The 18218-nt window shown below is 40.0% G+C and overlaps 1 protein-coding gene across 2 annotated transcripts in view; it reads left to right on the top strand.

Annotated features, from left to right (window-relative positions):
* Mamdc2 (MAM domain containing 2) overlaps nucleotides 1–18218 on the top strand; it is a 130405-nt gene that overhangs the window by 101528 nt on the left and 10659 nt on the right. Inside the window, exons 10-11 of one of the 2 annotated variants that reach the window (XM_050159299.1) lie at nucleotides 8070–8163; nucleotides 10658–10810. In XM_050159299.1, coding sequence (XP_050015256.1) covers nucleotides 8070–8163; nucleotides 10658–10810 — 247 coding nt within the window. The remainder of the gene's footprint in view (nucleotides 1–8069; nucleotides 8164–10657; nucleotides 10811–18218) is intronic. The other variant, XM_050159307.1, reaches the window with a different exon arrangement.

Raw genomic sequence — 18218 nt, 5'->3', positions numbered from 1 at the left:
CACACACACACACACACACACACACAACTATGTATATACACACATGCATGAATATATGTGCAAAACAGAAAAACATCCACACCTGTCTTTCATCAGTGACAAAGGGTTTATGATATCATTATATATAATATCCTCGTTATTAGAATATGAAATTAGATTCTGAAATAACAAATATGCTATCTTTTCTTTGTCTAACACTCACTTTTGGAGATCTCACATTCATGTTCTGTTTGGATGCCCCATATTGTGTAAAACTGGTCATTTGTGTTCCCAGTGTAAAGGACACATTTGCTCTCAACATAAAGGAAGTATGAAGGGGACATGATGGTGAGGTTGTAGGATGAAGGATCAGGGATTTGGGAATTCTTTCCTAAAGTGATCATAGAAAGACGGAATGGAAAGGTAACAGTACCAAGTAAGGAAGAGAAGAACATCGTGGTGAGGAGGAGCAGCTGTGAAGCCAGAAGAGTTACGGCTGGGTCCCAGTTAGCCAGCTCTCTGAGTGCACTGCCCTCCAGCACTCGGGGCTGGGCAAGCAGGGAAGCGTGATACCTGTACTTTCTCTCCCCATGACAACCTCCTATTACAAACCTCAAGTCAGCAAGAGAGTGATAAGACTAATGTGAGCCCCCAATCCAAGTTTTGTGTGACGTGGGAGTCCTTAGAAACAAAGACTTGAGGATCCAGGGACCTGCTCTCTGTGACGCATGGACAGCCGTATGGAAATACTAGTGGGTAAAAAGAATGCACTGATGGCAATAGTGCAGGGGCAGGAACAGAACCTTAACACTTGCGGTCCCCTCACTTGGAGTAGATTGTCCTCCCAAGCACAGTCCGGAGCCCTTCTGAAGTGGGAGGGGTGTATAACCTACTCTCTGACCTCTAAGGTGGGTCAGGGAAGTTCTGCATGGCTACCTACAGCAGAAGACGGTAAAGATTAGGGCAATGTTTCTATGTTTTACGATGGTATTTGTGGGGAAAGGGGAGTCTAACTTTTATCATCTCCCTTAGAGAAAATAAATTCCAGTCTCTTCAGACTGTTTTTTGGAAGGACCTGGAGATAAAAAGACAAAGGTATAATGGGGGGTGTCTGCAGTTGTCTAGAGGGGTGCTGAGTTCATTCCCTAGAAGGAACAAAGAATTGAGCCCCCAGGAAGGAAGAAGACCAAGCTGTAGGAAAGGGAAAGCCGCATGCATTCCGGATGAAAGAAGCCCAAAGCTGGAGTCCTTCAGATGGTAGCTGGCTCAGATACTTCCTGAGACCTCTGGGTCCTCCCTTTCCACTACTGATCCTGTTTAAATGCCCCCTCTCCCCAGTGCCTTCCCATCTTTCTCTTTGTAAGGTTTTCTGGGAAGAATAAGCAGCCATCTTAGGAAGCCCATTTTCCTTTCCTAGTCTACCTGAGCCACTTTAATTCTCCTTCAGAGGGACAAAAAAGTTGACTCTGAGGCCCTGCCAATGTCCTTTAGTTCAAAATAGCTGGGACAGGTAAGCACAGTACTTTTGGAGCCCCAACTCTGACAACTTTTAGATGTAGGACTGAAATATATGGTATAAGGTCAGGCCCAGAGCTCTTTAACTGGGAAGTTCTAAGATCAAGTCTTTCAGAACCATATTTTTTATTTTATTTCCCTTTTATTAAAAATAGCTCTTTTTCTCACATAATATATCTTGATTATGGTTTCCCCTCTCTCTCCTCCTCCCAGGTCTTCCCCACCTCTGTTCCCCATCTAGACCCACTCCCTTTCTGTCTCTCATTAGAAACAAACAGGTTTCTTTTCTGTTTTATTTATTATGTATACAATGTTCTGTGTACATGTGTGCCTTCAGGCCAGAAGAGGACACCAGATCTCATAACTGATGGTTGTGAGCCACCATGTGGTTACTGGGAATTGAACTCAGGACCTTTGGAAGAGCAGCCAGTGCTCTTAACCTCTGAGCCATCTTTCCAGCTCCAAACAGGTTTCTAATCGATAATAATTAATGTAATATAATATCATATATCATAATATGATAAAACAAAAAACTAGCACATTGGAATTATACAAAGTAAACAAACAGAAGGAAAAGAGCCCAAGAGAAGATAAAAGAATCAGGGACCCACTTGTTCACACTCACCAATCTCATAAAAACACTAAAATGGATATCATAATATATATGCAAAGGACCTGGTGCAGAGCCATGCAGTCCCTGGGCATGCTGCCTCAGTCTCTGTGAGTTTGTATTGATTTAGAAGACTTTTTTTTATTCTTCATCCCCTCTGACTCTTACACTCTCTTTGCTCCCTTTCTGCAGGGTGGTGTGTGGGTGAGGGACAGGATTGAAGGTGTTCCTTGAGCCCTGAGAGGAGAGATTTGATGGAGGCATCCTGTTTAGGGCTGAGTGCTGTCTTCTTCAGCACCTACAGGGGAAGGAAAGAAAGAGCAGAGTGGTATAATTTTCCCTGTCCCTGAGATGGCAAGGGTCTTGTGTTTCGTGCTTGGGATGTGCAGCTTGCTGTCCTATGGATCTGAATCAGAAACTGCCCTAAAACTGACAGATTCTGGGGCCGCTTCTACCTGTCCCCCACTTTACAGTGGCAGGAAGATCCAAAACTTGTGCACAGTTTTAAAATCAATGAATTGCAAGGTTTGCATATTTACCACCCAAAGAGAGATGAAAAACTGGCTATGGCCTACATTCTATCCCAGCATGCCCTCTATCTTAAACTGAAGGCCTGTATGAATAAAGATTTTTTTGCACTGGGGAAATTTGGAAGTTGATCAATCTTTGTTGTTTGTCAAAGCTAAAAGTTGTATTAAATCATATGAGTCTTTACAGAAAGAAAAAAGAAAACCAGATGGGTCTTTTTGGGTCTTTTAAGAAGAAAGCATCGGTCAGCGAAAGAGTTGTTTAAAAACACATGGTCCTTTTGTGGTTTGTGGGACACGAAAACCAAATATAGCATCTGCAAGAGTCATGCTGTTATGATTTAGCAACAATTTCCTAAAATATAGCCGGGATCTAAGACTGTTTAAATCTCACACTCTTTTCCAGGTGCCATTCCACTAAGCTTGTTCTTATAAATTAGTTCCTGCCAAGTATTTTCATTTTGAAATCTGTGTTGTTTTCTTGGGGCTTTTGTAGTTCTCAGCATCAAACACACTAACACTGTCAATCATTTAAAAGAGTGCAATGACGTTAGGGGTTCCACACTATTCTTGTGTCCACAGAGTCTTAATGAAGGGTTCTAGAATTTCTCTGTGTATATCATAGTGATTTTGTGACTAATTCCACCAACTCTGTAATCAACACACCCAAATATATCTCTGAAATTATCTCAAAGGATTTTAGCATCATGAGAAGAAACGTTCAGTTTAACCTGGGATCTGAAGTTATTAACAAGAAATAACTGAACTCCCTTGATGGACATGGCTTACTTATGGTTTTGCTGGCAGAGGATTGAAATGTTTTCATCTGAAGATATTGAAGTTGTCCTTCACATTCTAAATAGGGACCCAACTTTACCCCGCCGGCCGCTCGACAACTCAGCTTGCAGTCTATCAAACAGGCTACGGAAAGGTCATTAGACATCACTGAGAAACCATGCAGTTTGGCCAGGTTAGCTCCTTAACAAAGACAACCCTTCTTAATGGCTCAACAGAGGCCATGTTTTACTGTATTCCACAGCTCTTTACAAAGCCTGATCTCCTTCATCTTCCAAATCCTATTCATTGTGTTGGCTAGTGTTTGCACCTTGACACCTCTGAAGTGAAAATGGATAGTTGTTCTAAAACAGCCTGATGTGGTTTGGCTAAATGGATTCCTGATAAAACTATTTCTCTAGGTCACTCCCCACCCTACCCTACTCACAGTGTTCTAATCAAGAACTTACCAAGACTTTCACTATCTTAGGGGCAGTCTGGCCCCTTTGACTAACACAGCCAGGAGTAGGTTTTCACACAGACCCTGTCCTCATCGTTACCTCATGTCATGCTTGCTCAGTTCCCTCCTAAGTTCTTCTGCTTAGTGTTAGTATTTTGTTTCTAGAGAGTAGAACATAATTTTTTTCAAAATGAAAAAAAAAAAGATGACGCATAGAGGCAATTCTATCGTCCTCTGACTAGTACAGTTTTGGGATGAAAGGACTTGGAATAGCAAAGCCCTCAAAGTTGAGGCTGGAAAGAGGATTTTGTGAGCCATACTACTGGACCCAGGGCACCCACAATGAACAATCATTTGGCTTTAAATATCAATAGCACTGAGACTGAAACACCCTGTTGTAAATAAAAGAACATATGCGGTATTTTTTCTTAGCACAATGAAGACGAAGTTAAATAGTAATATCTGTTGTTACTTAACTATTTATTATTTGCAAGAATATTTGTGCAGCTTCCTCAAGGATGAATATTCTCCATCAAAACAAAACTAACTCTCAAGCATTAGTGACACCCAAGGCTGAAGCCTTCAGGCACTTGAAAAGACCTAACTTCTGAGCTATCCTGTACAGCTCAGGACACCTGTCTAAGAGATGCCATCCAACTTCATGTCTAGGAAACACTGTTCTTCATCTTTCTTCTTCTTCAATACATTGTAATATGTACTTGGACTAAGGTTTATTTCCCACCTTTTAGAGATGGTTTACTCTCTTTGAAATATTACTGAAATCGAGATAAACATTGGGATTTTAACTCTATAAATGAGAGATTAATTCTCTCATGAATTTAGATTATAGCTGATCCTTTGACACAGTCTTATCTCAACCCATATGCAAAGGGTTTTTAGTGGATATTCATTGTACAAACTAATGGGTTGTTGAATTTTGTTTGTTTGTTTATTTGTTTGTTTGAGGCAAGGTTTCTCTGGGTAACAACCCTAGCTATCCTGGAACACACTCTGCATGTCAGACTAGCCTCAAACTCGCTAAGACTCATGTGCCTTTGTTGTGTTTTTATTCATATGTAAAAGGTACCTTGATCATAAGCCCCAATTATCCTGTTGTCTCATTCTTACTGGTCCCCTTTTCTCTTTCCATGTAGTCCCCTTTTATTTTCATGGCTTACAAATGTATTTTTTTGTATATAAGAGAAAATGTGTGGTATTCATCTTTCCAAGTCTGACCTATTTCAGTTAGCATGATGATCTCCAGTTCCATCCATTTTCCAACAAATGTCACAATTACATTCTTCTTTATAGATAAAAACTCCATTGTGTATGTATTCTTTATTTATCTTTAGTTGGACACTTAGACTGAGTCTATCAATGTGGTTGTTGTAAATAATACTGTAAGAAACATGGGCGTTCCAGTATCCACAGAGAGAGTCCTTAAGAGCAAGCACCAGGTTAACTTTTCATTTGTCTTGGACAAAGTCAATACAGGGTAAGTCAACCACTCCTTCAGTCACCAACTACCTACAAAAAGCTTCTCCATACCAAGTAGCCTACAACAACCATAGTGCTTAGTGTTACCGGAGCTTCGGTGGAGAATGCCAGCTGCTAGGCTGAGCAAGGTGATCTTGTTATACCTCTTTCATTTTCTGGAATGCTGACAGAGAACTGCCAAACAAATTTGAGGTTTGAGGCCTTAGCTTGAATTAAGTTAATAGATGATGGGTTTGAAGATGGGGTGGGTCTATGGTTAGACAGAATGACATGTGGGCCAGCTAGTATTCTACATGTGGAAAAATCTGAAGTAGAGATAACCTGGTGTTATTCCAAACACCTTTAGTATTTTGTTCAACATAATTAGCATGACAAAAAAGGAGCCAAATATGTTATTTGGTATGGTGAAATGAATCCAAGATGTCCATTCAATGTTACTCTTTGCAATTAGGAAATGTTATTTATCTTTTGGTTCAATTCATTTAGGCACTAGGCTGCATTTTGGTACTGTATTGAATACTTTGGAATGTGGCTAACGATACTGAATAGCTTTAATTTGAATAAAATTTGTGCCTATAGGCTGTCATATACATAACACTAGTCTAGAGTAAATATTAGCACGTTATTCTACTTTTGTCTCTATATTTTGCTGGAAATTGAACCCAGGGTCCTGCAAATGCTAGGCAAACCCCTACGATTGAGGTACATCACAAACATTATTCTACATTTTTGTTATAGATGGTCTCATTCTTTTTTTCAACTGTAAACTGTGAAATAACTATAATTTGATGAGCCTAAGATAATAATTATATAGTTATTACGTTTTCTAGGCCTCTTCTATTATTTTAGATGAATTGGAGATTGTTTTCTTTTAATTGGCTCTTTAACTTAGCATTAAATCAGTGTCTGTGGCACTGAATAATTTCCACAGCACTCAGATTTAATGATCAACTATTTCTCAGACTGCTGTAGTCTAGTTTATTCCTTTCCTTTTGAAATTTTAGGCTATTTCATCTATTGCCCGCCTGCATGCTTTTTGGCTTAATGGTCACTATAAAATAGCGCCATAGTCAAGATATAAAGCACGCTAATATTTCCCATCTTTAGAATGCATTGCTATGCAAAGTGTTTGGGCTTTCCACGGAGACAGATTTAGAGGATGGATCATTTTGCAAAAGTACTCTTCCAGTGTACTTGTGAAAAAACGAACTTTAAAGCTGACAAAAGAGAAAAAAAAGCCATTTTTTCCCTCTGTGTAGCACAATTAATTTGGTAAATCATGAGGCCTATGAATGCATTCCTTCTAATATAACAATAAAGTGCTAATAGAATGTGACATTGTTTGGAAGTGAAGACAGAGATCTCTGCTCCCCAAGTGCAGAAGAAGCTCCAAGGCAGGGATCTAGAAAGCAAAATATTTTCTCTACTATTTAGATAACCTCTACAGTCTCTCCAGAAAAAAGATTAACAGAAGCTTACAAAACAAGCCATAAAATTCACCCTATTTTGTTTTGTTCTGTGTAAATCCACAGATATAAACATTTCTATCTCTTAGCTATCCTATTTATAAAAGAATATGAACACAGAGTCTGGAAACATTCACACATCAGGCCAATTAGAGCTTCCTCTGGGGAGATTGGCTTAGGACGTTTTTATAGCTTGCATAGTGACAAGATGTCACGTGAGCTAAGATGTTTCTCTTAAAATAAATTCTGTCTTTTAATAAATCTGACCATCTTGAGCAAAAGGACCCCACTAATGGCACACAGGAATAAAAGCAAACCACAACATTTGGCATAGTAGAACCTAGACGGTCGAGTTTTCTCGTTGATCCTCAGTAGAATTTCAGCTGCTGTGTGTCAGCCTTTGTCTTCCCCACTTGCGTAGAGATGTGCAGCCGGGAGACGGAATATGGGCCATACTAACCCACACTAATTCAACATTAAACTACGTATATGAAGCAGCTTGATCAACTACAGTGAAAATGCAACATCATATTTTAGGCAACTCTGTTTGGGCAGTATATATCTGAAACACAGCCTTTTCAACTGGCCCAACAGTAAGAAATCAAAATCAATCTCTCTCTCTCTCTCTCTCTCTCTCTCTCTCTCTCTCTCTCTCTCTTTCTCCCTCTCTCTCCCTCATCCTCCCCACACACACTGAATTTAATAATAACCATTTAATAATAACCATGTTAGGGCTTTTATTCGCCTTTGTCTTGGAAATGGAGCAGAAGTCTCTGGGTGGGTGGCCAATGGGACTTTATTCATAGTGTAAATAAAGCACACTGCTAGGCAGTTCTTTCAACGATAATGTTTGTCCTGGAAACATTATTGAAGGATGCTTGGGAAACAACCACCACTTTGGGGATTATCAAGGGAAGATACTTAAAACCTAAGGGGCTTTTTCTCTATCACCTAGCTAATTGCTTGCTTTCCTCATAGCAGCTGCCAATCTCGAAATACCACCTCTAGTTTTTATATTCATATACATGGTATTTTTTATGAAGTCAACTTTGCTTCAAAGAACGCAACTCCAGGGGAGTTTACCAATGGTAGCCATTCTTCATGCCACTGGATCCTGTTACTCATACAGGCAATGAGAGGGTGTTTCAAATTGCTTGGGCAGGTCTGTTGTGTTTAGGAAATCTCAGGTTGAAGGGTTTCCGTTTTCAGCTAACAAGATTCATTATTTTTATGAATTACAGGTGGTTTTTATGAGCCTATGCAAAAGCTTGTGGGACTGTGGACTTGTAGCATTGGATGACATTACCATACAATTGGGAAACTGCCGGTCTCCAGGTAAGGGGACTATTAGTCACTTCAGTTGTGTGTCTCTCTGCCCTATGATGAACATTTCCAGCTCCTCTAAGAACCTCAAACATTTGGTCCATACTATTCCATCCTTTGCTTTTCTTAATAGACACAGAGCTTTGTAGTCGATTCTACAAGTTGGAAATGAAGGTGCCAGTATTCTGTGGAATTTTATATGTATGGCTTGTCTCCTTTTCCTCATTGTAAGGAAAATTAGCAAATTAGAATGTTGGGGACAATGCATATACATTCCCTAGCTTATTAACTGCCTCCAAATAACACTTTAAAAACAAGTGCCCTATTATCACTGTACTCTTAGAGAATGCACATTTTCAAGTAATACTGATGACGTTGCTATTTCACAAATACTTGTGAGACATATACCATTAAACTTTTGATAAAGTTGATATGTTCTAAGTCAACTAAGTGGCAGAGAACAAGAGACCCTACAGCAGCAACAGGTGACATAGTCTTATGTTGCTGCTTATAGCAGCCTGATGGTTATTTGTTTTATTTTTTAGTTACTTGAAAATTTTGTACAACATTGTTTTGGTCATATTTACCTTCCCAAGTCTTCCCAGAACTACTCTCTTTCCCTCATTACCTAGCTTTGAGGGGGGGTCTAAACCCTTCAAGGCCATTTGTGCTGCCCAAAATATCCTTGGAAGTGTGTTCTTCCACTGAAACATGGTCAACTTGTGAAGGGTTATACACTTAGATAAATCTGATCCTTCCTTTTCCGGTAGCTATCTATTGTGAGGGGTAGGATTGTGTGCCTGACGCACCTATGCAGGCTGGGATTTAGCCTGGTTTGGGTACACAGGTCTTGTGCACGTTGTCACAACTGTTGTGAGTTCATATGTGTAGTTCATATGTGAGTTCATGAGTTCATATGTGCTGTGTCTAGAAGATGTTCTGTTGCAGTCATCTCCAGATGCTGCTCTTACATCTTTGCCCCTGTACTTCCACAATGATCCCTGAGCCTTGGGATGAGGATGCAATGGTTCTTTCAAAGACCTCAGCTCGGGCTTCTATACCTCAGGAAAGAATTTCCGAATGAATCAGAAGCAAAATTGGAACTTACTAAGAAAAGGTTTAAACACAGATTTAAGTTCTAGTGTCAACACAACGAGATGCTTAGGAAAAGGACAGTAGACACCCAAGACATGGCTGTGGGGCTTCTCAAGAGAGAGTCTCCATAGTCATATAGAGAATTTTGGTGGCTTTCTGGAGTTACATTGTTAAAAGGGTTTCTAGGGACGTTTTTCTTTTTCTAATGTGGTTTCTAATGTGTACTGATAAACATAAGGACTGTTAAGAAGACAAAGCCACAGTGTTGAAGGATTCCTTACTATATTAGTTGCAAGGGGGTTGGGACATATTTTGTCTACAAACTAAATTTATAATCTTGTGTGTGAGAGTCTCAGAACATAACATGTTTGCATCTGGAAATGGAGTAAGATTAATTTAAGTCATACACAAATCTTAAGCAAGGCTCCCTGCTATTTTAGCATTATTATTTAAAATAGTTCTAGAAGTGTGTCAAATCCTCCACTCTTGGCTGGCTTGAGACTTCAGCCAGACTCCAGAATGAGCTCCTCACAGTCATTTCTTTATAATTTCCCTTTTGTTTTTGTCTTACGTCAGACTAAGCATTGATGACAGTAAAAAAATAAATAAATAAATAAATAAATAAATAAATAAATAAATAAAGTAAGTAAGTAAGTAAGTCATGGAAGCTAGCAGTATGTCAGACATGGCAGGCAGTGAGTAAACAGTGCCTACCTCCAAGATCCTCAGTATTCATCTCTTTAACAAATAGCCAACGTGTAGCAACACTCTGATACTGGAGAATAATTGCAAACTGCATTTGGGCTGGTGACCTTGCTCAGTGGCAGACATTTTCACAGCTTACACGGGCTCTGTGTTTGCTCCCACTGTTAGAAAATCAATTTAAAGGAAGACACCTTGCTTTCAGACCCTTGGTCTCTGAGTCCTTGGAAGGACAACACCAATAAGAATAGCCACACTCAGGGTATATAACAGGGAATGGGGCTTCATTAATTAGCGCTGTATGTAAAATAAAAGACAAGAGAAACATAAAATACAGACTATTGTTGAAAACCTCACTGGGGATGTGGATATAAGGAGGCGCTGGAGGCACTGCATCTCCAATTGCCAGAGCTTTGCAATTCCACTCAAACAAATCCCCAAGTTCAGGATGATGTCTTGTTCAAAGTAACCCAATATTTCAGATCTAGATTTCTGATTCTGTGTCAGGATAGGACCCATGATGGAGTACAGGTTAGCTGGAGGAAAGGCTTGGTAGGCCACCTGTGGGGGATCTGCCTCCCCATAGGCTTGGCATATGACCAGACACCTCTCAGACTTGCAATGTGGGCTGCTAGGAGCCATGAGACTATACATATTCATCGACTTGTCTCCGCAATTGCAACACGCAACACCTGCTGTTTCCTTGCAGAGAGACTTCCACCTCCACCTGGAGAGTGCACTTTCGATCAAGATGAATGCGCGTTTACACAGGAGAAAAGAAACCGGAGCAGCTGGCACAGGGGGAGAGGAGAAACACCCACCTCTTACACAGGACCAAAGGGAGATCACACTACTGGGGTAGGTGAGTTATGCCACATGGTGCTGTTTCCTAAGAACATAACTTGGCAACTAGCGGTCATTTACTGCATTTTGAGTGTGCAGATTCACGTCTTGTGACCAGAATAAACTACACGTGAGTCTAAACGTGTGAAATTTTTAATCAGTTTACTGGAAAGTCATCTTTTATGTTTATAATACTGATTAATGTATAGTGCTGCAAAGATAATTTAGAACTAGGTTTTACAAACTGAAAGAGGCACAAAGGGAAGAAAGAAGTTAATCAAAGTTGGAGTTGAGGATTAGTATATAAATGTACAGGCAGATTGGGAGCATGCAGGTAAGTTCAACTCCATTCATCTGTGAATTCTGATTCACTATGTTCTTAGGATAAAGCAGGGGGAGCAGATAGCTGTAGGTACAGATAATCAGGTGCACATTATCAACCCCGCAGACAAGGTCTTATTCAAGCTGGCCTGGAACTCAGGATCGTCCTGCCTCAGCCTCCTGAGAGCTCAGGGATGTGGATGTATGCCACCATGCCTGACTAAGGAGTATGATTTCAACACAGAGCATGTAAAGTATCCTAGGACAAACTCAAGATTGATCACCCTGTTACTACTGTCTGTCAGCAAGTAAAAACAATCAGTGGCAAGATAAGCCCATTTAGTATATCAGTTAAAGCACAACTTAAGTTCAAAGAAGGAAAACTGACCCTGAACTAAACCCACAGAGATCCTTGACACTAAGCTTCAGAGTCCTTAAAGAAAAGTCAGGAGGATATGCTGAGTTATACTGTGCTTACCTTATGAGCAGCCTCAGGATAAATCTATGACCAAAATACCCTGAATCAACATACAATGTATATAATCTTTCTACTGAATTAGTCAAACTTGGTAGACCTCAACCACAAATTGCTTTATTTTTCTTTCCATCATTCACTTCAGTTATATCCTGAAGACTTTTCTCCCCACTCCTTGGTAAATCCTTTAACTTCCTGTTCTTCTGAGGTATTAAAACAGTCATAATTCAGGCATGTTAAAAAGTCTAGTCCAAATAAAAAGCTTGCATTTCTCATTCAGTTGAAATGCTTCTGACCTGTAGAGCTTGGCCTTGACTCCTTGTCTCGGGAGGATAAAGGAGAAGACTGTCTAGTCTTTAATCTTTATTTCATCTCCTCTCCTCTCCTGTTTTCTCTGTGTTTCATCCTCAAGTCAGGGCAGGTAGAGAAAGAATTAAAAGAAAAGAACTTTAAGATATTTGGTGCTGTTTTAAATTCTCTCTTGGCTGTTGACTGTTCCCTCAGCAGACTAAGGCAGGAGTATTACAAATTTAAGGCCGGCCTGGATCACATAATGAGATTCAGGTCACACTGGGTTATGGGTCACATAATGAGATCCAGGCCACCTTGGGCTATATAGCAAGTCCTGTCTCAAAACAAAAACAAGATCACCAAAACCCTCTTTAGGAAAAATAAGATTGTGGGAAGTTACTATTTTTAATATTCAGTACAGTAGAGAAGAGCTAATCAATTTATCTCATCTGTTATGGAAGTTCTTTTTTCCCTGGGAGAAATGTGATAGTTTTTATTTCTTTTATGCAGACATAAAGAAGGCTTCAGTTAGAGGTATGAAAAGATGCTATCAACGATAAGCATAGGAAGACTTCGTGGGGGGCAGGGATTCTGGATAATGCAGCTTAACCCATGGCAGACTCCCTCCCAGGAATCAGTGTCACGGGCTGAATATCAAAGAAGGACAATTCTTTCAAGTTAAATGAGTGACAGCCCAGGCCTGCTCCTGCTCCTCTTTATGCGACAGCCTAGGCTTGTCTGACTCATAGAACATGTTCTACCTCCTCCTCGCACATTCAAAAGTATGAAAATCTATCAAAAACATGTGCAATGTATATTAAGTAATGCAAAGTTCTAGTCCTTTACTGACATCATACTGGACCATGGGGGCATATGGTAATTAACTCGGAATGGCTTTGGTTGAAGATGGTGTGCTTGTGTTTCCTTTGTCTCTTTGGAAACTTAAAAGAATCAGCTGGCTAGGGTAAAACCTCACAGCAAAAGAATGAGTGCAAATGTTTCCTAGTAAACTCCATATTTATTCTGAATGAATACTAGCTCTATTAAATGGAAGTCTCTGGGGCACAGTGTAGAGAATGCTGGTTTTAAAAAATAAATTATCTCACCTGCTTCAATATTAAATTCCAAAAGATTCTCAAGACGCCTTTCAGATTTTTAACTAATAAAATATTTTTGGAATCTATCTTTTTATTCCCATGCATAACAATGCAAGTAAGAAAACAAATACCATACCCATGGTACCTATAGATACATAGCATTTGGTTAGGGCTGCCAATTACTTTAATAACCCTTTCACTGTAAAGCTAGGGATTATTTGTTGAACATTTATCCTGAGTGGGCTCTTACCTAGAATCTTTATACTCTTTCTATAATCTGCTGAGCAAGTAAAAGGTCCCGTTTTTCAGACAGGGAAATAAAGGCTTGGAGAAGCTAAGAGCCATTTCAGAGCTAAATAGTAGTAACTGGGAGAGCAGGGACTGGATTTCAGGTTTGTTTTGCTCTAGTGACCATATTCTCTCCACATTGCCTTACTGGAATCTCTCAGACACTGCCACATCACACATGATTCATAATGCATGCTGTCATCTGAAATAATCTACAGGGTTCCCGACCTATTTCTAGTGTCTATATTTTGATATTATGGGTGCAACTCCAGGAGCACACCCCATATTCCTGTTGTCTACCCTCATACATGGTAAAGTAGCTTTCTTGTCCCCCAGTATGGGCTAAATAAGACTGATCAGATGCTCTCGGATCTACAAGAGAGAAGGGTGACCCATTCAAAACTGCAAGTGTTATAAACAAAGACTCTTCTAAAACAACTGTCCGGAGTTTTCTACACATTTAGTTAGCTGGAGAGAGAGAGACAGAGACAGAGAGAGAGAGACAGAGACAGAGAGAGACAGAGAGATCACGCATGCACACGGCACAGTGTGAGTGTGGCGATCAGAGGACTGTCAGAAGTTTGTTCTCCACCCACCATGTGAATTCCAGACACTGAATTCAGGCCACCAGACTTGGGGAAAACACCTTTCTCCTCTCAGCCATCTCACCAACCCCCCAAATAACTACTTATTCAAGCTACCAGCCTCAGAAGTTACATACATATAAGAATCAACTATCTTAAAAACGAGTTACCATTAATATCCCACAATCCAGGGTCCCCACGTGATTCATTCCATGTCTTCTGAGCACTCAATACCCATGACATACCAAACACCATCCCAATGACTCGAAGCTACAAGTAAAGCTATGAGGGTCAAGTTCAAGGGATGGTGGGACAGTGTCAGGCAGCAGCTCCCCTTAGCAGTCTATTGGAGGATGAACCAGAGTAGCTCGGGAATAGTAAGGAATATGAATGCATGTCAGGATGAAGAAACAGCAAGCATGAGACATGCAACCCTTTAGGCAGAAGGACAACTTTCAGGACCTCTAAGTTACACTACTGACCATAGGATTCTGTCAACCAAGAGTCCCATGAAAGTAGAGCCTCAAATGTGACCTTATACGGAGGTGGTACACTTGAAGCTATGAGTCTCCACAGCAGGAATGGGGAACAAGGCCATATAACAAGGAAATATCCATCCATACAACAGTGATTTATCCATGACTTGGCCACTCCTATGTCCAATTGATTGAGATAGTGGGGACATCTCATAAGCCGTGTTGAATTACGCCTCATGGCCTTCAGCTAGAGAGTAAAAGGGAAAAGTATATTTTCATAGACTCCTAATCTCACTGCCCGTTTAGCATGGCCTTCCCACTTCTGCCCCATTCACACAGGTGTAGAGAAATTCTGCAGAGGGTTAAGCTAAGAGTAATTGAAGACACCTCAACATTGAAGACCAAAAGCCACCGGTATCTGCCTTGGGCCCAAGATAAGGCATCTATCAAGGTGCTTCTGAATCAGTCCTGTCTTTTAACTTTCCCTGTGTAAAGCCTGTCAGTTTACAGTTGGCAGAACTTGGAGAAAAAAAAAGAGGAAAAAAGAAAGATGAACGGGAGGGAGGTGAGATGCAAACCTGCTTTATAGGCAGTTGCATTAGACGGCCAGTCAATACATGTCTGTATTGACAAAGAAAGGCTCAGAAAAGCCACACTATAAAAATGTCAAGCTGCTGTGTGTCTGTCAGAATCAATACATCATCTCAGGTTAAATAAAGACAAGCCCTGTGAATGAAGCTCTTCAATTTAGCTGCCGAATCGGTCAAATAATGTCAACTTCCCAGGAATGGAGTGTTTGGGAAGTAGCCTGCCTATTCTGACTCAGTGTCTGTGCCCAGCCTGTCCTTGCAAGTGCCTTAATCATGAAGCTCTTAGTTTACCGTTCTGCCACGGCAGAGGTGCAGCTGGGATGAGGCCGAGTGAAAAAGGTCACTGTTATTAGCAAAAGCCAAGCATTTCTCTTGAACTAGCATTCCTGAGCTGTTAGGGCTCTTTAGTGCTTACATATGAATTTTGAGATTGTTTTTCCATTTCTGTGAATAATATAATCCAAATTTTGATGTGGATTACACTGAATTGTAGACTGCTTTTCTAAAAGTAAATTTATTTATTTTTACATGCATAAATGTTTTACCTTCATGTAATGCATGTATGTCTGAGCACCATGTGTGTGTAATATTCACAAAGGGCAGAAGACAGGACATTGGATCCTCTGGGATGAATGTCTTATCTACCAACTTACCCATAAATCTCCCTGATCAAAAGATAGAATGTGATAATGTATTTCTGCCCTCTTATGATGATAAGCATTTGTTGGTGTTTTCTGCCTCTTTTTCCAAGGAACTTGTTGTAGCTGAGATAATATCACATAGTGTCCCATTCTTTGGCAATGGGTAATAGGAGAATAATAAAATTTACACAAACTCTGGCTGTAAACTGCCCAACAGCAGATGTCACTGTTCGTGTCTTTCCTTTTATAACCCCCCCCCCCAATCAGGAACAATAAATACCAGGTACATTATGTTAAGAAAAATATCCCAGCTGTACTTGTTAAAGCACTGTAAGGCAGACTTTACTCCCAACCATCATGGAACCAGCGTAGTGTGATTTTTCAGTGGTGGGGAAAGACTGGGCTCAACCTGAATGCAGTACGGCCAAGGAGGACTAGAGAAACGAGGGACTGCGTGAGACCAGGGCATGGAAAATTAGCAGGAAGAAGCATCCTGTGTAGAAAGGATTCTTGGTAAGGGCAGCCCAAGGCTCTGAGACGGTGGCAGGTGAAGGAAATGATCACATAGCTCCTTGATTAGATGTCGGGGTGGAGGGCTCCTGACTTAGGAAGCCTTTTATAAGGTAGGATTTGTGAGGAAAGGGTAGGCCTAGGGAAAGATTTAGGAGCTAAAGTTGGGTCAATCTTTGCAAACTCTGAATATTAAAGTGCTGTGAATGTCTTCTTTTTATTCCCTTATCAAAGAAGAAACTTAGAAAACTGTATTATGCTATTTAAAGTGACTTGTATATTCAGTATAATTTTGCTTAGATAGCACTAAAATTTTTCTTTAGTGGTAAATATATCCTGAAATAATATATTTTGAAATTTTTCATTGACTCAACAAGTTAATAGTAGTTCATAGATTTTTAGGGTGATGGGGGTATGCAGCCTATTATAGATCAGATAAAACAACATCTACATTAAATAGTATGGCAACCTATTGAGTGAAATTGTAATAATTATCTGCTGTTGCTTAGGTAACAACAATAAGCTCTCTTGTACTAAGTACACACTGCAAACAATGATGAATTTCATCAAAAAAGAGAGCTAGTACCTGCATGGGTGACTTACAGCATTTCTATGGCTCCCTTTAAAATATATATAAGAAGATAATGGTAGGAGCAACTTTAAAAGGGGGCTTCCTATTTTATACATTGGAATGTGCTCCGCTGAGACTTGGGGCCAGTAGCACAGTGTGCTTTTCCTTGATGCCTACAATGGATGATGACCACAGGGTCCTTTTGAAATGAACATAATGCACTCTGGAACTTTTGAAGGCCATGCCTCTATCTGTAGAATACATTCTACCTTCTCACTTCCCATCCTTAAAGCCTGGAAGAGCATATACTGGGAAAAATAAGGAAGGAGACAGGCATCAAAACTGGTTTATAGATAACCATATTAAATGGTAAGTCAATTTAAATTTATTACATAAAAAAGAAGTGCCAAAAAAGGAAAACGGAAAGAAAACTATAAATATGCCAGGTAATTTTGTGCCTGTCAGGATCAATACATCTTATATATAACAGTTATAAAGAAGATACAGTTTCTGCCTTCCTAAAGGACAATGCAAAAAAAGACCTTTCAATATCCTGAGGTTAGCGTGGTATAAAGACTCCATCAGTGAACTGCATCTGCTCTTTGCTGGCTGCAGAGCCTGGGGCATGATTCCAGGGCCTCTGAGCCTGAGTTTCCTCATATACAATAATATAATAATTGTTATATTATATTATATACAAATACAATAATAATAGCAATAACAGTTAATGCCCTACTAGTCTCTTAGGGTTGCTGTGGTAATTAACTGATAATTTATTAAAAAGTCACTGAAACATGTGGTATCATTATTTCTACAATTCATGAATCTTTCATTGAATCTGATGTCTGGCTCTGTAATACTTTCCTATACCCCCTATTTAATGCCATGTGTGCCTCTATAAAGTAGAAAGCCATTGCCTGTGACCACTAATAAACTTCCTTGGTAGAAAGCAAAAGACTTGGTAGAGTCACTAAACCAAAATCCCCCTTAATCACATTCTATCTACCTCCGGTATGTCAAGTGATAAGAGTATGGCTACTTTTAGGTTTGCCAATAATACCCATGCAAATGGAAAACCCATAACCAGCATGCCAGAACTGTTATTTCATAGACTTTTAGCATGTTTTCTGTTTTATGCTAACATGAAGTTTATTTGAATAAACCTCTATAAGTATTAAAACTATTGCAAATAGACTACTAAAAGGAAAATACTAAATGCAAGTAGCATATGTAGACAGAATCTGTAGGATGAAAGAGTGGGGAGTACTCACCAATAAATCATTGCACTAGAATAGCAGCAGAGACACCCTCCAAAACACTTTAGCCCCACCATCTCACTGCTGTCGAAAGAAAGACAGCATTCTGTGACAGATGGGGTGACTGGCATCAAGGTGGCACGGGCATTGCGGTGTTTAGCTCTCTGGTTTCTGCACCATCTGTGTGAGTAACTCTGTCCTACAGAACCAAAAAGTTTCCTAACACAGATGCCACTGTGCTTCCTGTTTATGAGACAGTGACAGCAAAGTCATAACAAGCTTACCAGGGTTTTATTGCCATTTATATGATGCCAAGCTGTCAGAATT

Source organism: Alexandromys fortis, unplaced genomic scaffold, assembly GCF_014885135.2.
Source record: "Alexandromys fortis isolate MF-2015 unplaced genomic scaffold, M_Fortis_MF-2015_v1.1 scaffold_10, whole genome shotgun sequence".
In the NCBI taxonomy this organism is placed as follows: Eukaryota; Metazoa; Chordata; class Mammalia; order Rodentia; family Cricetidae; genus Alexandromys; species Alexandromys fortis.
This window is presented reverse-complemented; position numbering and strand designations above follow the sequence as displayed.